The sequence below is a fragment of the Macrotis lagotis genome, chromosome 4 (assembly GCF_037893015.1).
Source record: "Macrotis lagotis isolate mMagLag1 chromosome 4, bilby.v1.9.chrom.fasta, whole genome shotgun sequence".
NCBI lineage: Eukaryota > Metazoa > Chordata > Mammalia > Peramelemorphia > Peramelidae > Macrotis > Macrotis lagotis.
The window spans coordinates 273,874,703-273,895,284 of record NC_133661.1 but is presented as its reverse complement, the minus strand read 5'-3'; the positions used below and the strand labels follow the sequence as shown (position 1 = coordinate 273,895,284).

The following is a 20,582-nucleotide window of genomic DNA, read 5'->3' as shown; positions in this document are numbered from 1 at the left end:
GATTCATTGACAAACTAGTGGAATTCCAGGGGTCACAATTTGGGAATGTCTTGAAACAGACCTTATAGGTTGATGATGAGAATCTGCCATCTGTACTCAGTTGAGCAAGGATTAGCTGTGCTGTACTGATCCACAAATAGTAATGAATAAAGACATCACCAGTGAGGGCTTCTGTGTTTTGTCTTTGTTTCAGTTTAAATGTTTGTATTTAATGCCCAGTATGTTTTCATTGTTGTCTGTGTTTTACAGCTTGGAAAAATCCAACTGACTTTTTCATGTGGTCTAATCAGCAGAAGGAAAAAAAAAGCTTGTAAAGAATGAAAACTTTTTTGTCTAAATTGAGACCTTTATTAACTTTGTTCTTTTGTTTCTTCAGGGAATCTGTAATTATGTGGGTTGGGTTCCCCTGCTGGTGAACTCACAAAATCTTTTTTGGGTCCTAAATTTATGGCATTGGGTTTGGAAGTTTTGATTCTATTATGTTAAGGAACTGACAATTTTTACCCACAGTGGGATAAGTCTAAACTAAAAATATAATGTACCACTCCTACTCAGTCACTGGTTCTATTCAGGATACTCCCTTAACCATGAAGAGCTGACAAGAGTAAATTTTTAGACTAGCAAAAGGAAATTCACTTTACATGTTAGATACAGTCTATGTTCCTCTCTTACCTCAACTCCCAGTTGATAGTACTCAGCTTCCAAAAGTTGGTTCCTTAGTCTTGTTACTGCAGCTGGCTGCAAGATCTGATCCAGAGATGGTACATGTCGATAGGCAGCACCAACTAAAATGTTCAGTACATCCACCTTGCTAATGTAACTATTTGGAAGAAAGAGGCATGGAAATGAGTCTACCCTGAACTTCCTATAAAACAACAGTTGCTTGGGTTCCTGCTTTAATTTTCTACCATGTTTACTAGGATCATGGAGCTTTCTATTTCAGGTTAGGCCTGTCATTTAGCATTTGGTAACCATCTTATTTGAAGCAAAACATTCTATTTGTTTTCCATTCTGGACTGCATTTCAGCCACCTGTAGTCACTGCTAGATGGCTTCAAGTATCTATGTATCTCCAAAACAATCCAATGCTCTGACTCAAGTAGAGGGAGCTATAAAATTAGTTTCTACCTTACTTTAATTTTAAAAGGTAGGTACAATTAGGTCTAGATCCCAAGGAGATCATTAAAAAAGGGAGAAATGCACATGTACAAAAATATTTATAGCAGTTCTTTTTGTAGTGCAAAGAACTGGAAATTGAGGAGATGTCTACTAAGTGGGGATTGGCTGAATGTGAATGTGATGGAGTATAATTGTTTTGTAAGAAATCAGAAGTATCAGGGCAGCTAGGTGGTGCGATAGATAGAGCACTGGCCCTGGAGTCAGAAGGACCTGAGTTCAAATCTGGCCTCAGATGCTTAATAATTGCCTATCTGTGTGGTCTTGGGCAACTCACTTAACCCTATTGCCTTAAAGAAATAAAAAGAAATAAAAAAAAAAGAAATAAGTGTCAAGCAACATGGGGTTTGATGATCAATCTTTTTTTTTAAAGGTTTTTGCAAGGCAAATGGGGTTAAGTGGCTTGCCCAAGACCACACAGTTAGGTAATTATTAAACATCTAAGGCCAGATTTGAACTCAGGTACTCCTGACTCCAGGGCCAGTGCTCTATCAACTGAACCACCTAGCCACCCCTTGATGATCAATCTTAATGGACTTGTTCATTTCATTAGTGCAACAATCAGTGACAACTTTAGGGTATCTGCGATGGAGAAAACCATCTGTATCCAAATAAAGAATTGTGGAGTTTAAACAAAGACCAAAGACCTTTAATTTAAAAAAAAAAAAAAGGAATCTGATTATGTAATTTTGCTATGTCTCATATTTAATTTTTTTTCCTTAAGGATATGATTTCTCTCTCAACAGATTCAATTTTGATCAGTGTATATCATGGAAACAATGTAAAGACTATCAGACTGCCTTCTGTGAGGGGTGGGAGGAGATTGGGGGAAAAAACTGTAAAATTCAAAATAGAAAAAAAAGGAAATCATAAATGTCAGAATTCAGAAAAACCTTGAAGGACTTGCATGAACTGATGCTGAGTGAAGTGAGCAGAATCAGGAGAACATGCACACATTAATATCAATATTGTGATATGATCAACTATGACAGATGCAGCTCCTGCTCCTCTCAGTAATTGAGTGATCAAGGGCAATCCTAAAAGACCTGTTATGAAAAATGCTATCCACAATCAGAGAAAAAAACTATGGAGTCTAAAGAGCAAACATATATGTTTACTTTTTTAAACTTTTTATGTGTTTTCTTTCATTCTCATGGTTTTTTCCTCTTGAGTTCTAATTCTTCTTTCACAATATGACTAATATGGATATATGTTAAACACTATTGTACATGCATAACCTATATCAAATTGCTTGATACCATGAGGAGGGTGGGTGAAAAATATGAAACTCAAAAGTTTGCAAAAGGAGAATGTTGAAAACTATTTTTACATGTAATTGGAAATTTTTTTAAAAAAAGTTTGAAGGTAGGGATTCTAACAATTGCTGATGTTTGTAAAGTAACTGAAAGTTTACAAAGCTCTTTGTATAGATCCCTTTGATCCTCATGAAAGCCATGTGAGGTAGGTACTACAGGTTATTATTATGACCATTTTACATAGGTGGAAAATAAGACATAGAGAGGTTAAGTCCATGGTCATATAGCTAGTAAAACATCAGAGGTAGAACTTGAACTCAGGTTCCTCCTAAAAACAAGAGCAGCACTCTCCATTACACCACATTGCCTTTACAATCTATGATTATGAGCTGGATTACTGTCTGTGACAAAAGTAGGTTTAGAACTTGACCCAGTTGACTCCACCCACAAAATAGCATAATTCTTGTTTGCTACACACCTATTTACAAGACTTTAATGCCACTTGGTCTTAGCTTTAAGTAAAAGACAAGATTTAAGTGAATTTTTTTGCCACTAGAAAGCATTAGATACTGAATGTGCCTTAAGATACTGAATGTGCCTTAAGATCTTGATCAAACTCCAAAAATCAAGATTTGTATTTCTTCCTATTCTAGTCTCTTGGATATAAATTTTATCTCCAGGGACTCAGTATGGGAATTTAGAACCTGAGATTAAAAGACAGTGAAATGAAAATCATATAGGATCTAGCAATGAACTCATTAACATGAATCTATTAGAGTGGACCAACCTCCTGTCCAACCTCATCTATTTGAAGAAGGGGATGGCTGGATAATTGGGAGTGGAAGACATAGATAGAGTGAAACTACCCCTGACCCAAAGGACATCGTTACCTGTCACACAGTGCTAAATCTTGGCTCTGGCCAGCTTTGACAAACATCATCTTGGCACTGAAGAGCAACTGCTTCATGATATCTGTGAGTAGTCCAGCATCCACCTCGGGGTTGGTCAGGCCCTGACTCAGTCGACAGCAATGATCTATCAACTGATGGCCACAGGCAATGCTGTCACGATGCAGGTTCAGGATGGCAATGCACAATGAGGCACTGGGGGCCTAGCCAGGGAGAAGGAAGAAAGCAGTGTCCTAATGAAACATTTTTCAAGTTCTGCCAAGAGAGAAGACATTTCCATTTTACAAATGGGCCAAGTGAAGTAGAGGAGAAGGAACTTAGGGAAAAAAAGTTCCTCTTGTAAAGCAACAGTGAAGCTAAAAATAAATCTAGGGGATCCAAGACCCATTGTATAAAATTTTCATTAGCTGACCTTATGTTTTCCTCTAGGACAGTGGTGGCTGCATGATCAGTTATCACCCATACTTTACCATTACCTGTTCATAGTAAAACTCGCTCCGCACCAGATTATTTTCTTCTTCATTCAGATCTAGAGTCCACTCCAGCTGAGCTGCTTTGGGGACTCGTACCACAGCCAAGTATGGAGGGCTCTCACTTGAGGGGCTATCTGAGGCTGAGGATAGAAATGCCATTCATTGATTCGTCAGTGTGGGCCCTCCAGGAGTCAATGATAAGTCAGTCCAGACAGTAAATAACAATGTAGACATTTGACAACCACAATAGCCTTCTCCTTTCCTTTGGGAGAATTCTGAAGGGAGCAGTATCTCTCTCTCTCTCTCTCTCTCTCTCTCTCTCTCTCTTTTTGTTTAAGTTTTTGCAAGGCAATGGGGTTAAGTGGCTTGGCCAAGGCCACACAGCTAGGTAACTATTAAGTGTCTGAGACCAGATTTGAACCCAGGTACTCCTGACTCCAGGGCCGGTGCTTTATCCACTATGCCACCTAGCTACCCCAGGGAACAGTAGAAGATAGACATAGCAGGGGGAGAAATTTCCAATATAGTACACAGAACTTTGAGGATTCATAGAGAGCAGCAAATCATAAGGAATTCTATTCTCTGCATTTGCTCAGAATGAAAAATACATAGCCATTTAAGTTTAGTCTGAGGGAACTTAGAAATGTATGACTCCAAATAGGAATTTAAGTTAGTTTTTAGCTCATCTGCTCTGTGGACTACACAATTCAGAAGTGGCCTCCTATTCAGGTGAGGGTGGTGATAATTAAGTACCCTAGGAATGACTGCTGAGTCAAGAACTGAATTCAATGGGGTTTTTTTTCAGTTTTTACAAGGCAATGGGGTTAAGTGACTTGCCTAAGGTCACACAGCTAGGCAATTATTATGTGTCTGAGACCAGATTTGAACTTGGGTCCTCCTGACTCCAGGGCTGGTGCTCTATCCACTGCGCCACCTAGCTGCCCTAATTCAGCAGTCTTTAATGGTATTGACAGATGCACATGGTGAGGGCTCTAGGATTAAACAAAATAACTGACAGCAGCAATAAGAAATGTCCTTGATAGGCTCATTGGATAGGGTCTACATTGCAATAAACCCTAAAGATACAGGGACCTTGAGTTTAAAAACCATAGAATATTAGAGTATCTTTCAGGCTCACCTTCTGAATGTCCTATACTCTCCTCTGGTGAACTAGAAATAAAAACAAAAATAAATTGCCTATCACATATCTCATAGTTCAGAGGATCATAGCATCACAGATTTCAAGCTAGAAGGGACCGTGGAAGCCACCTAGTCTGATTCTCTCATGTTACAGATCAGAGAACTGAGGTGTAGGGAGGTTACTTGGCTAGCCCAAGTCATAAAAATAATAAATAGTAGAAATAGGATTTTTAGGCTCTGACTCTAGGTTCAGAGCTCGTTTACACCTGTGGAATATTTCTCTGATAACTGAAGGGAATCAGTTACTACTTTGATTAAAAAAAAAATCCCCAGTACTCAGATGTGAATTTAAATCATGCTATCATGAATATGGAGCTCTGGAGATTTCCATGGCTTTTTGAAGTATAAGGCCAGATTTATTAGGAAAGTATGACTGGCATGTCAATGATCTAGCAATTATGGGCTACCAGACATGGTTGTTGGCACAGGTAAGGTTATAATAATTCAAAAATCTGATATTCACATATTACTAGGGTTTACAAAATAAGTTTCATATATTATTTAAATGGATTTTATATGGTAAGTGGTGCCCAACTGGGATAAGAAACATTTAATTCAATTTTATAAACATTTAATTAAGCACCCATGAGCTACCAGTCCTTTTCAGTTAGGTGGGATCCATGAAGCAGAGACTGCTTCAAGTGAATAAGGAATTAGATGCTTCCCTGAGTGTAGATGCTGAACAGACTTTTGGGATCAGGACTAAGAAATAAATTCCTGCCACTGAGGAACCCATGACAAGAACCCTGAACACATATTTCTTCTCCTCATCCCTGAAAAGGATTAATATCTATAGATAACCTGTCCCCACTCCAGATGTCATTGAATGTTTGTTTGAGGAAGGCTGATGTCAGAGAAGCAGGCTTTTGGGGACCTGAAGGCTTGGGGAAGGAGCAGAGCCCTGACCCTTACTCACGGTTTGTTATAGTGGTTATAGCATTGGTCACACACCCGGGCTGGGTTCTCTCTGCTGCTCTCCACAACCATTTTCTTAGTGGAGCAAGAGCCACACACTAACCTACCACAGCGACGACAATGATGACGGCGGTTAAACTATGAAAGAAAGAGAGAGGGAAAGAAAAGGGGAGGTGTGTAGATTAATAAATGCTTCTACCAATGTGCTCGCTCCCCTTCCCTCCCTTCTTTCCTCCAGTTATTTCTTATTATGTTCTCTGAGGACATGTTGGTTTTGGTGCTAAAGCAACATGTAATCTGAAGTCCCTGCCCTAGAGGAACCTCTCTTTCAACTGATAGGAAAACTCCAAAGTTCATTAAAGATTTTCTATCATTGAACTGATCATGAAAACTAGTCCTATCTTCTGTTGCAGACTATGTTGTGGGAAAGAGGAGATAACCACATTTATTTTTAACAACTGATTTCAATTAAGCCAATGTTTATTAAGTGCCTGCTGTATAGCAGGCACCTGTGCCAACCAGCTCCACAAAACTCAATCAAATGACCTGTCTTTCTCAATAATAATAATAATAATACTTTGCAAGGGACCTTTACCTATCACCTTGTTTCATCCTTATGGCCAAAGGGTGAGATAGCTAAGTTTTATTCTTCCCATTTTTGCGGATGGGGTTGGGACTAAACCATAGATCTATTGATTCAAGTTGAGGCTGACTTTCACTTAATACAAAATAAAGCAGGTAGCTACTTACCATGGTAAAATGTTCACTTCTACACACCATACAGGTGATTTCCATCTCATCTGGTACCCACTGCTGCCTATCTGGGGGCTTCTCAGGGGGCACAAATTTCAAGGGATCACTCTGTGGAAAGCTTCTCTCCTTTGAGCTCGGAGACTGAGCAAAGGAGATTCCTAAAGGCCAGAGGCAAAGTAAGAGAGTTTGAAAAAAGAATTAAAGGGATCTAGTTGTACCTATAATGTGTCAGTAGCCTAGAACTTCTACTTGGCTGTGCTGGATATCTGTTTTGATACAGATATTATTTATTCATATGGTGGGAAATGTCAGTCATTTTTTCTTGGTATCCAAGAAGCTTTTTTGGTTTTCTGCATACTCTAGAGGAGAAAAATATAGGAATCTCAAGACCAGTACAAAGATGAAAAGCTACAAATCTACTAAGCACATTGTACCTCTGCTGTAATACTGCTAACTCCACATCCTTTCAATCCCAATGTAGTTAGGCTTTGAGTGCTGCTCAAAGCCAGATCACAAAAGGGGCATCTGAGGTCAGCACAGCAAGGCAGAGGTTCCTGTTACTGATTTTCACAATATAACTGTACAATTAGAATAATTCAAGAGAATTCTGACTGGCAGTCTAGGAAACCAAGTTAGGTTTGGATTTCTTCTGGGTTACCACCTTTATGATACTTACCTCTTGACAAAATTGAGAACTGATCTTTGGACAGGGTTTCATTGGAAAATTTAACTCCCTCGGAGTTTTGAAGCATAAAAGATAGCTTTTAGACAGTGGAATCACTCCTGCTATTTGGATTTGTAGCTTAGATTAGGCAAAGAGTTAAAATAAGAGATACAGTTTTTACTCAAATAGCTTACTTTTGTCAAACAGGACTTTAGGATATTTTCCTGATTTTAATTAATCTGTTGTTTTTACAGAAAGTAAAATTATCATTGTCATTTTACAAATGAGAAAACTGAGATATAAACAACAGACTGTACCAGGTCTGTAAGTAAGTCAGTGACAGTCAAGAATTTAGGATTCTTGGTTATAATGACATTAGAGTGGGGTGGCTAGGTGGCGCAGTGGATACAGTACTGGCCTTGGTGTCAGGAGTACCTGAGTTCAAATCTGGCCTCAGACACTTAATAATTACCTAGCTGTGTGGCCTTAGGCAAGCCACTTAACCCCATTGCCTTGCAAAAAAAAAAAAAAAAACCTAAAAAAAAATAATGACATTAGAGCATTAAGAATAAGTAATCTGTTCAAAGTCACATGGTTAACAAGTAGTGGAGCCAGGTCCAGACAACAGGTGTTTACAGTTACAAAAGAGAGTACTTTACAAGTTTCAAAATTCTTTCAGAGACCTCATTATTTATTTCATAATTACTGACAACCAAATGAGGCTTAGAGGGCTTAAGTGATTTACCAGAGCCCACACGGCTAGTAAAAATTGGGATTAGGGTTTAATAGTAGTTCATATTTATATTCCCTCTTGAGATTTACAAACTTCCTAGTTAGAAGCATCAATTTCCACATCTGAAATATTGGGAAACTGATGCTTACACCTAGGAAGTATTAGAATTGGGGTTAAAACTAAAATCGTTTGATTCTCAATAGTGTTAAGATGTCTGTACATTAAGAGGATCAGTGAAGAAAAATAGGGATGTGATGTTGTGATGAAAACACCTTGGAGGCTTATCCATAAGTGTCTGCTGTCTTTACTAGTCATATATACCAAGAGATATCGAGTACTTCAGCAGTGGTATGAAACTAGAAATAGATCCCTGTGGCTGCATTTGGACATAGAAAACCACAAATTAACATTATGTATATTTTACCATATAAATATTTCCCAATTACATTTTAATCTGTTGGCAATAAGTGTGACACTTCTATACTTGAGGATCCTGTTCAGGGGTTATGAAGAAGGATAACATATGGTCCTCCTTTAGCAGTTAATAATGTATTCGAGAAGTTGCTGGATAAAGCATAAACATACTTAAAAAAGATGACAATGTAAGAAAATATCTAAGGGCTAATTGAATAATATATACATAGTAAGTATTATAGGAGTCAGAGGAAGGAGAGAACTCTGGGCTAGAGAAGTAAGTTAAATCTAATGGAGAAAGAAATGATAAATAGAAGTGTGTATAGAATTTTACTTATATGTATATCTCTAGGAGTTTAATGGTAGTCTTTTCTAGGGTGAGGGAAGAAAAAAGAAATTTACATAATTTTTGAAAGGAATAGCAAATTGTGTATAGCAGATTTGCAGTTCACATGCAATCATATTTTTATTGTACTAAGTGTGGAAATGCTTGTTTAACCTATAAATTAAAAATAAATAAAATAAATGAAAAGAATTATATAAAATGCTTATATAAGTCTTAATATTTATGGTCATTAAATTAATTTTAAAAAATCTAATGGAGGAGAACTGGACTTTAAGATCAATCTTGAAAACCAGGTAAGATTCAGGAACATAGAATGTAGGTGGGTAGGTAGGGGGTAATTAAAAACCCAGGGGTTAGAAATTTAAGTTAGGAAAGGTAGGATCAGTGGATAGAAGGGACTCAGATCACAGCCTAATCTCTTAGTTTTCCAAATAAAGAAATTAAATGATTGAAGCCAGAATGTGGAAGGTCTTTTTTTTTTTGGTTTTTGCAAGGCAATGAGGTTTAGTGACTTGCCCAAGGTCACACAGCTAGGTAATAAGTGTCTATGGCCGAATCTGAACTCAGGTCCTCCTGACTCCAGAGTAGATACTCTATCCACTGCGCCACCTAGCTGCCTCTAGAATGTGGAAGGTCTCAAATTGAAATCTTTGAAGATTTTTAAGGAAGTAAATGACATGGGAAAGATATAAAAATGAAGTTTAAGGAATATCTAAGGAAGCACATCAGATAATGTCTTTTATGTAGGTCCCAAGAATGTGGCTTTCTATAGGGTCCCACTTTCTGGATTCCTGGTACTAATTAGATGGAGAAGAGTTCAGCTACTTCTGCAAAGATAAGATCATCTTTTTACCTTAGCTTAATAAATTAGGGTAACAGATCAAGATGAATTTAGTCTCTATGGCTCAACAATAATTTTTCTTTCCACTGAGCTTGATAAAACACATTGGTTTTCTGAATAGATATCTGATAAGGGAGAAATAGCCTCAAAGCATTCACTAAATTCACAACAGGGTAAAAGAATATACCAGTTCTGGTATAGAAAATTAGATCAAATACCTAGAAACAGGAGCCTGAAAGAATAATTAGCAGAATCTCAGATGTATGAGGTTTTTTTTTTATAGAAAAGGTGGGGAAAAAATGAATACAAAGTCAGCATTAGAGGAAAAACCTCAAAAAGTGGGGAAACTTTCAAAAATTTTTCTTACCAGGAGATGTAGTAGCAGACAACTCAACTGATGCTGACCTAGATAAGGTTTCAGGCTCTGATAGCTGATTAAGAGTCTCTTGGAGGTGAATTACAGAATCTAAGGAAGGAGAAATAAAAAAAACAGGTAAGTTATGGATGACATGCTGTTAAAAGGATGGCTCAAAAAAATGTATCCTTGTTCACTGTGATTGTAAAAATTAATTCAAAGCCAGTCTAGATTGGGTGATGAGCATTTCACGCTTTCTTGAGAAAGTTAAGTCTCTATAATACAAAGAGTATGTAGGTGAAAACAGGGTGAAAACATGTGTTTTGGTGCCTGAGTATAGAAAGAGCAGAAGACAAAAATGAACATGAGTTCTCCTAAACATGTCTCAAAATGTCCAAAAGAGCACTAATTTCACTTAAGTGTTCCAAGAGCTTTCTTGTACCTTGGTAATGAACTGAGGTGCAATGTAGTGATTCTGGAAGTAATACAACTTAACAAATGAATGTGCTTACAGCAGAGGCAGACATGTCATTTTAGAAATTATGATCTCAGCATTCCTGTTCTTATAACCTGGGGCTCCAAATCCAAGGTTTTCCCTGCACAGTAATTTCCCTCCCATGACCTTCAGCAGCTTGGGAAAACAAAGGGGGAGGGAATTAGAAGTGCAGCATGGCTATGTTAGTCCTCTTCTATCCCAAGACTAGAGCATGCTGTTGACAGTTACCTACCTGATCGTTTTTCTTTCAATGAATATGGAAAGTCAAGTGCTTTCCCTGCATATCTAGAAAGCAATGCATCAATATCCTCCAAGGTAAACCCAATTTCTTGTCCAGCTAGTAGGTGGTGTAGAGTTTGCACAGCCACGGTAACCCAGTCCACTTTCATGTTCATTAGTAGTTGCTCCAGCATGAGTAAGGGGCTGGAGGACAGGTGGGAGTAGCTGGCTCGATGAGGTTCAGGCAGGGTCAACAGCACCTATGGGGGAGTTTAATCATGGGATGAAAGCTAATGTCTTAACTTTAGGGAAACTTTGAAGGCCTGTGGAGTACAATCTAACCCATAAGAATAACCACTGGGTTTCTCTTGGGTGAAGAGAGCCCCAATTCTGATCTAGACTCAAAAGTTCTCTAATTCTACAGCCTAATTTCTTCAGACTCAGGAAAGAATTCTACTCAAATGGTGATCCAAACACCTGTCTCTGCCATTTTGGTGACTGGAGGAGTTCAACCACTGAGCTACACTGGCTTAGCCACATTGGACTACATATAATGGCTTAGCCAAGCTCTTGAGTCTTTTTACTCAACGGTTTTCTCAAGGTCAATATAAACCACCTATGGAAGTCATGAAGGAAGCCTTTTTAAAGAATCATGCAAAAAAAAAATTGAAATGTGAGCCATTATTGTACCTAAAGCTAAAGACAGGCATTGTGGAATAGAGGATAGAAAACCAGTGCTGAAAGCATCCAGAAGACCTTGGTTGAAAGCTTACATCTTGATACATACTGGTTGTGTGATTATGGAAGGAATTTAATCTATTAGAGCACCAGACAAGTCTCTAATACTACACCTGCAGAACAGTTAGTTGCCTATCTGCATCTGGAAAAGGAAATTTGCACAAGAGAAATTTCTTCTCCCAATGAAATCCTGAGTCAGAACAAAAAAATTATAGATTAATCATATACTAATGATCTAAAGGAATTGGCCTTCTCAAAGGGCCAATGATCTCAAACATGATCTAGTTTTCAATTATTCAGTGAATCTTTATATTATTTTTAGAGGTATATGGGACAGAAAAACTGATGCATTAGGATGCATAAGGTCATATAGAAAGCTGTGGCTTCTGACATAGAAACAAGACAATGTTTTTAGGCCTCTTCTGAAGGAGACATTAATCTGACATGCAATATTTGGAAGTCTATATTTGTTTGAATCTTCATGTATTTCATAATTATGACTTTCAGTATTCAGGGAAAACTGTTATACCTATAAAATGTCATTTATTGGCTTTACATGCATTATGATATCTACATTTGCATCACAGAAAATTTCCTGTGTTTCCTGTGTCCAAAGTCTCAAACACTTTCACAATTAAATGTGATCCATCTACCTTTCCCAACATAGCAAATATTTTCAAAATCACAGGGCTCAAAATATTTGTAATGGTTCCACCTACATGTTCAATATCAACACCACCCACTCCTAGATTGTATTCTTTCACATCACTAGGTTGAGAAAATAAACTCTAACCTACTTACTACTTCTGCATACAGATTCTCACTAGAGTCAAAAGGAAAAAAAAGAATAGGAAAAGAAGATGATTATGTTAAATGTCAGGTGCACATGCGTGCACACACACGTCTTTAAATTCTGGACAATTATTTATTTTATGATTGATTATAGCAAGTGTTGACAGACAGGTTCAGCACTACACATAAATAGGTAGCCATCTCCTTAACCTAAGCTGAGAACCCTAAGTGACCTAAAATTCATGTCACACTACCTTATGTCCTAGCTGGTATGAAATTACTTCCTTTACCATGATTTCCCTAAGTAAAGCCAGAAAAATGGGTACATCTCCTGAGGGTCTTCTTTCTATGCAAATGGCAACCCCACATTTCTCAGTGGAACAGATTAATTTGTGACTAATTAGTTGAAGGTCTAGAAATCAGAGGAATCTTAAAATTCAGGATATCAAGTAGTTTTTCACTGGAGATTGAAGGGAAGTGTGCTAGAGGCCAGAGGCACAGCAGAGACTCTTTTGGGAAGACAGGTTTGGATAGAGTGGCCTAGAAGGGCCAGAGGCAGTGAAGGGATGGTTGACAGAGAACAGTAGTATGCCAGACCAAGGAGACAAGCCCAGTGCATGGGAGCATGTCTTAATAGAAGGAGGTCCTGAAGATGATTTCTAAATTCTGGATAAAGTTAGTTCCTCTGGGAGCGTTTTCTTCACAGAGTTGCAGTTTTTCTTATACATATAAACTTTACACAACACTCTCCTTACCTTGGATCCCACATACAGAGCTTGGATCTCATAGTGTCGAGTAGCTGTCAGTTCCCTGTAGAAGTGAGTAGTGAGGTAGTTGGCCAAGAAGTGAGAGGCAGCCAGACTAGGATGCTGATCAAGGGAACATTCTGTGACATCAAAGCGCATGGTGGGGTCAGAGATTCTCTGAAGGAGCTAAAGGAAGATGGATAGAACACAATCATCTATTCTGTAGAATCCTGATCCCAGCTGGCCAGCTATACCTTACAGAGAAAGTAAATTGGACAATGTCCTCCCAACATGTCCATAGGACTGCTGATACTTTATAGTCTCCCTCCCCTCCCCCACCCCTTTTAGCCTGGGTTGTGATTTCCCCCAAAGGCAAAGGAGGAGGAGAGACTTCAGGGAAGCTCATCTGTAATTCTCCATCATCTGAGAATTGCCAGAGGGCACTGACACAGAAGTGATTTTCCCATGCTTGTTCAGCCAGAATGTATCCAAGGAAGGACTCAAACCCAGGTCTCTGAACTCAGCCATCTGTCCAGTGTGCCTTAGTGGAGTGTGAAATGAAACTTGACATCAGATTGGACTCACCCTCTTTTCCAATCACATAGAAATGGCTTTACCTGAAGGGCTTTATCGTGGTCTCCCCTCTCTAGAAGGTGAAGGAGATGTTTTTGGTTAACACTGATTAAGTGCTCTCTTGGAATAGGATACAGGCAGCCCCATTCCTCACACAGCTCGTACTCCTGTGTGGAAAGAAGGAAAAAAACACATGTGCTTTTAATCCCTTATCATGCACATAACTCCTACCTGGTTTTTCCCAGCACACACTAGGGCAACTCTAAGAAGATTTAATTATGTGGTAAAGGGACAGTTACTGTAGGACTAAAGCTGGAGAAATCAGAATTGGAGTTGAATGAAGCCCAGCATAGTAATGTCTGGCTGTTGTTTCTGTGGCTGGTGGGTTGCTTGAGCTCAGAATAAAGACAACTGAGTGACTGCACTAAGTATGGCATTAACATGATGAGCCACAGGAAACTGGGGATACCAGGCTGCTCAAGGATAGGTGATCAATTTGGGGAGAAAAAAAAGAAGTAGGTTAAAGCTTCTACACCAAACAGCAATGGTGGCCACTGCAATTCCAACTTGGGCAAGATAGGGAGAAACAGTATCCAAAAACAAGAACAACAAAAGAAATAAAAAGTTAATTAAAAAATAAAACAACAAAAAAAACACCTAAAAAAATAAATAAAACATAAGGAACTGATTGTGTATCACTGAAATGCTTTTCCATTTATTTACAATCTCACTTTAACCTTGCAACTCTTTTTTTTTAAGGCTTTTTGCAAGGCAATGGGATTAAGTGGCTTGCCCAAGGTCACACAGCTAGGTAACTATTAAGCTTCTAAGGCTGGATTTGAACTCAGAGACTCCTGACTCCAGGGGCAGTGCTCTATCCACAGCTCCACCTAGCTGCCCCTAACCTTGCAACTCTTACAGGACAGGAAGTACTATCAGCATCTCACACTTACAGAAAATAGAAGCTCCAGTTATTAGCTAGCAATAAAGTCAGGCTTAGAACTTCCCAGTGTCTTTCCCAATATTCTCTCTAATCACCAGAACAGTGGTGCTCAGTGCAGTTTATCTCCAGCTAATATACCAGTTAGCTTTGCATTTATATATACATACATATATACGTGTGCGCGCGCACACACACACACACACACACACACACACGTATATAGCTAGATAACCTGGCTTTAAATCTACCTCCAATACTCACTTGCTGTGAAAGTTTGTTTATCCTCTATGAGCCTTAATTTCCTGTTCTGCAAAATATCAATCACAGCACCAACTCTTGCTATGAGGACTGAATGAGACTGTACATTTTACAAACCCTAAAATTCCCAGGTAAGCTATTCTCATTGGCATAAGGTTCTTATGAGATCTTCTGAACACCTGGATAAGGTCAAGGCAGGGGAAGGAAGGCCCAGAGAAACTCAATAGTCTTACTTATTCCCCCCTTTATTTACCATTGTAGAACTTTGCTTGTTCTCACCTCACCTATCATCCTAGGTCAAAATGACAAAGTTTAAATAAAGGACTAAAATGAATGAATCAGTGGGCCCTGGATCCTAAATATTACTTCTTCTTCTTCTTCTTTTTTTTTTTTTTTGTAATTGTAAACAGGTTGAAGCAAATGACCAGGGAGGTCTTTTGCTTCATCTAAGAATTCTCCAGACCAAGGAAAATGAAGACCCATGCTACTCAAACATAATGAAGAGGGACAGCTTTCTGAGGTGAGGGTGAAGGAGGGGACAGTTTGGGAAAACTGCACCTTTGCCTCCAGAATCAGGTCCATGACCTCTGGTGGATTGTCAGCACAACACCTCTTCAATGTCTGCCAGTCAGACCACAATGGAATGGTCTGCAAATCCAGAATCTAAGGGAAGATAAGAAAAATACTGAAGTACATGGCAGGTTTTTGATGCAGATGACCCTGGACTCTCCTGGAAATGAACTATCCACAGATCCAAAACTATTTGCCAACAAAAAGGAGGAATCAGAATATAAACAGGTTAAAAAAATTAAAGCCTTGAAAGATCTGAGAGGATAGGAGGTTCAGGTTCCTAACTTCTCAGATTACCTATTTTGGAAGAAGAAAAAGAAAGTAGAAGCTTGAGCATAGGGAGAAGGGAGGAGAAAAAGAGATATAATTCACTGGTTCTGAGGACTCCTAGAGACCATGGCTCTATTTGAGATTATTAACTTTTTACAAATCCCTTCATTTTAAGATTGAATTTAGGTCCTTGCCGGTAAGAAGCTGGAGAGGAGGGAGAATTCTGGACTCCATTTTTCATTTCAAGAGCCCTGTAATCCCACAGATGGGATTAAACAATATATACATTTTTTATTATGATATATATATATATATATATATGCGCATGCATTCTTTAGAAATCAGCTTCCAGGTGCTTCTCAATCCTGAATACAACACAAATCTAAGAACCATATGTTCTTAAAAATGTCCTGATCCTTTCAAAAGGGACTTTGAATGGAACAATTTTAACAAGCATATAACCTTTTTATAAAAAAAAAAGGCCTGTGTGGCCTTGGGCAAGCCACTTAACCCCATTTGCCTTGCAAAAACTAAACAACAACAACAACAACAACAACAACAACAAAAAACAAGCACAAGATAATAGAGCTAAATAGAGAGGAAAGACAAATCTGCCCAAAGTCCTTTATATCCTCATGTAAATAGTCAAGACAAAGATAAGTTAAACAGTCTATTTCAGCCTATTTATTTATTTTTTATTTTATTTAAGGCAATGGGGTTATGGGACTTGCCCAAGGTCAATAGCTAGGCAATTATTAAGTTTCTGAAGATGGAGTTGAACTCAGTTCCTTCTGACTTCAGGGCCAGAGCTTTGTCCACTGCACTACCTCAGACTATTAACTTTTTGATTGATGATGGTTTTACCTTCTGATAAACTTGGAGTTCCTTCAGCTTTGTATGTAGCTCCGATTTTAATTCTTCCTGGATGGCTGGTTCCGAAATGCAAAAAGCCAAAATTTCTAGACAAGGCTCCAGGGGCCACCTCTCCATGAACCCAAGGGCCATTTGGCTTCTCAGAGTTGCATCTTTTACAGAAAACAGGTACCGCCAGCCATCCTGATCTAGGAAGAAAACAAGAAACCCTGCAGTCAGCGAGCAGAGTGCTGAAAAAAGTTAACTCAGTGTCATGAAACAGCAAAGCAGAGGAATCATAAGCTATCTATTCTAAATTCAGTTCTATCACTTCCTTCTTCCTTTTGATTCCTCCCTCCATCATTCAAGGATACACACTTACTGAACACCCAAGTGGGGATAATATGAACCCCAAATATAAGACTTACATAATACAAGTGGTAGGTGCTCAAAGGTCTTCCATTCTCTATACAGAGGTCTGTTTCAGGGATATATGAGCAACAGGACTATTAAGAACATTCTCTACCATCACCACCCCTAGTGCCATCAAAGTGAGCATTACCATAATTGAGATACTTTGGAGCATTTGTTTCAACTCTGTTCTTTATTATTATATTATATTGGTTTTTAAAAAAATTACTTATTTAAGGCAATGGGGTTAAGTGATTTGCTCAAGGTCACATAGCTAGGCAATTATTAAGAGCTAAGGTTGGATTTGAATTCAGGTCCTCCTGACTCCAGGGTCCATGTTCTATCTACTGCATCACCTAGCTGCCCCTCAACTCTGTTCTTTGTCACCACTATTAACATTAGAAACTACAAGCAAACATGTTTCCCAGTCCAATTTCACAAATATGACAAACCACAGGAACCAAATTTTCCAGGGATAGAAAGAGACTCTTCTAGTTCTAACTTCTCCTTTGATTTTCCTTCCTCCCTAGCTCAAACTTTTTCTACTTACCATTCACTGTGGCACAGCTCAGAACTACATCCTTTATACTGCTTAGTTCCTCCATATCTTGTCCATACAAGTCCATGAGATGAAGGGCTTGGGCCCAATTTCTGCTTACTAGTGCTTCCTCAAAGGCCTTTGTCAGTACATCCACAGCCATAGGAGAGTGTAAGCCCAGGAGAACAGTAGAGAGACAAATCTGGCCACACAACCCCCCTGCCAAGCTCTGCTCCTCCTCATGGCTACCTCGGAGAGGCTCCCAGGCAGCCTCAAGGAAGGTTTCTAACATTGGGACCTGACTCAGGAGACTCTTACATTCCCGGGCTACCTGTTCTGGGGTTAAAGGAGCCTCTCTTCGACCACACAGTTCCTTCCATGATAGACTGGGCTTGGAGATGTGTAAGCCCAGACTAGCCCCCAGGCAGGCCAGAGCTGGCAGTAGTTTTGAGTGAGACTTCAGGAAAGCTAAGGCAGAAGCAGTAAGAACAGGGGGTGATGGGTCATCTGAAGAGGAGGGAGAAGGGGAATCCAACTTTGGTTTCTCTTTTGGTTCTACTAGGGTAAGACTAGGGAGTGGAATGTCAGTCAGGAAATGGGAGGTATACAACTGTGCTAATCCACCCAAACGGGTGAGAAGGGACCAAGTCTGTTGTCTCTGCCGAGGAAGACAAAGGGTAAGGGGTTGACAACAACAGCTAATGATAATTTGTGGCACACTCAGGCTGAGTTCCTCTTGGGCCAGAAGAGATGCAAGTCTGTAGAAAAAGAAGTAAGGGAGAGTAAAACATGAATAACTCAATATTTTGGTACAGGTAAGGGGAGGAAGGAAACTAAGAAGTCATAAAGATTGAAGTAGTAGTGCAAGTGGAAGTTAAGAGTTAGTATGGAAATGAGATTTCAGTTCTAATTATCTGCATAACTCCAATTTCCATCCATCAAGAGTTTCTCTGATGATATAGAAATCAAAGGATATGTGTAGGAAAATAGAACAAAACACCCACCTGTCTGGGGGAATCTGTCTTTCAAGGAGGAGGTGGGATATGAGTTGGGAAGGGCTCTGATGCAGAATGATAAAAGGGTTTCCCACTTTTACCTTCACTGCATGATCTGCAAAGGGAGGGAAAAGGAGAAATGTATCTTGTTGGTATGAGCTGAAAGATATAGGCTTCTTGGAGGCATCAATATGCATGGAATGAAGCTGAAGAATGCACTAGGAGCAAGCTTAAATTCATCTCTTTGTTCTTGGTAGGACAGTGGCATTGTCAGCATACTTCTGACTTCAAATTCACTTTCTCCCTTCCAATCCTGGTTTAGGAATGGTATATTGTCATCACAGAAGGAAATGGAATCTTTAGGAAACAGATCTGATACTTCTCATGCTGAATCATTTATAAAAGAGAGACAAATCAGACAGTCCTACTTCCTAGATACCCAGCACCTTTGCCAAACACTCATTCTGGGAACTCAAAGTCATATCACTGAGGTCATGTTTAGGGCACCTGCCTAAATCTACTACTTACCAGGCTCAGAACTCAGGCTTCGAAGGAGCACAGAAGCCATGGTATTTGAATAAGTGAAGAAGGCACCAACATAATCTGCTGGCCCATTTTCTACTGGGATCTGGTTGCTTAGGTTCTTCATGAGAAGACGTGTCTGGATCTGCACGGGGTGGGCTTCTATTTCAGGCAGCTTCTGAGAGGCCTGAGCCACTAAAGAAGATAGTGGGCTGCCCTTAGGTTCTGAGGAGAATAAGAAAAGCAAGAAAGAACTACTGTAGCTTTTTCCTGAATTTCCATTACAACCCACGAATAACAACTCTCCAGTTTTACATCTGGCCTCTGTTTGTAGACTAAGTTTTCTGCTCATAAGACAGGGACAAAAAAAAAAAATCTCTTCATTTCTATCTGATCATTTCTCAATGTGAAGGACCTAAGATTTTATTCCTGACTTAAACTAAGGAAAAGGTTGTGTCTGAAGGAATTAGATCAGGCAATCCTAAACCTCTGATACAAGAACACTGCATGCAGAATGGCTTAATTAGTGGCACAGAAATACTAAGGTGAAGGGTGTAAAGATTTATTGAACACTTCTGGATACAAAACTATGTAGTTGAGGGTGATAATTACATACTATCATGAAGAGCTTAAAGCTAGGAAAACATACACACAAGTATAGGATATATACATACATACATATATATGTATATATATATACATATCTATATCTATATCTATATCTATATCTATATACATATATATATATATATATATACATATATATATATATATATATATATGTATATATATATATATATATATATGACCTGGGCAAGTCAGGTAGAGCCATGTCTAACTTAAATTATTCAATTCCTTATATGACCAAATTGAACAATTTTGCTGATGATTTTACTTTATAAATAAAAAGACCCTCTACTTCAGAGTTAAAACAAATATTTATTTTTCTTTAAATTCTTTTATGGTTATTAAAAATATCTGGATCACTAATATAATACTACATTACTGTTGTAGTGCATGGTATAGTGGATTCAAATTCATTTTTTTATATATAGCCATTTAGTTAACTCAGCAGATTCTGTTCTTGAGTTTGAGTGTTTGTGACATATAAACTTTTTATACTCATTAGGTTCTGCTTCTGAGTTCCTTATTCTGTTCTATCAATCAGAATTCAGTTCAATCAAATAATCTTTAGTAACCTCCTATAGTCTTGGCCTTCAAGGAGTTTATATTCTGTTAATGATTATGTACATGCACAGATAAAGATTTCAAGGAAAGGATCATATTTGAATATAGCTTCAGAAGATTATAAAAAGGAGTGGGAAGGGGCAATGTAATGATCATTCCTACTTTTGGAATACAAAAGTACAGAACCAGGACATAGCATTTCGAATAAGGGGAATGAATTATTGGCAGTTAGCTAGAATGGAGAACATATGAAGAAAAATAATATGAGATAATTCTACATAGGTGGGTTGGAGTCAGATTGTGGATGGTTTAAAATTTTGAATCTTTTTACAGCTTTGTATTTTATCCCGAGGAAACAGAATTACAGAAGATTTTTGAGCAGAAGAATAACACGGTCAGATCTGTGCCCTTGGGAAATTATTTTGGTGGCTATTGAAG

General features: G+C 38.5%; 1 protein-coding gene across 4 annotated transcripts in view; it reads right to left on the bottom strand.

The window, feature by feature from the left end:
• ZFYVE26 (zinc finger FYVE-type containing 26) overlaps nt 1-20,582 on the bottom strand; it is an 80,036-nt gene that overhangs the window by 15,946 nt on the left and 43,508 nt on the right. For 3 of the 4 annotated variants that reach the window (XM_074236054.1, XM_074236055.1, XM_074236053.1), the window contains 15 exons: nt 18,963-19,181; nt 18,444-18,549; nt 17,452-18,197; nt 16,503-16,699; nt 15,357-15,461; nt 13,642-13,764; nt 13,034-13,210; nt 10,762-11,008; nt 10,046-10,144; nt 6,678-6,838; nt 5,929-6,065; nt 4,951-4,982; nt 3,816-3,952; nt 3,322-3,542; nt 673-820 (listed from right to left, as the gene is read on the bottom strand). In XM_074236054.1, the coding sequence (XP_074092155.1) occupies nt 673-820; nt 3,322-3,542; nt 3,816-3,952; nt 4,951-4,982; nt 5,929-6,065; nt 6,678-6,838; nt 10,046-10,144; nt 10,762-11,008; nt 13,034-13,210; nt 13,642-13,764; nt 15,357-15,461; nt 16,503-16,699; nt 17,452-18,197; nt 18,444-18,549; nt 18,963-19,181 (2,855 nt within the window). The remainder of the gene's footprint in view (nt 1-672; nt 821-3,321; nt 3,543-3,815; nt 3,953-4,950; nt 4,983-5,928; nt 6,066-6,677; nt 6,839-10,045; nt 10,145-10,761; nt 11,009-13,033; nt 13,211-13,641; nt 13,765-15,356; nt 15,462-16,502; nt 16,700-17,451; nt 18,198-18,443; nt 18,550-18,962; nt 19,182-20,582) is intronic. The other variant, XM_074236056.1, reaches the window with a different exon arrangement.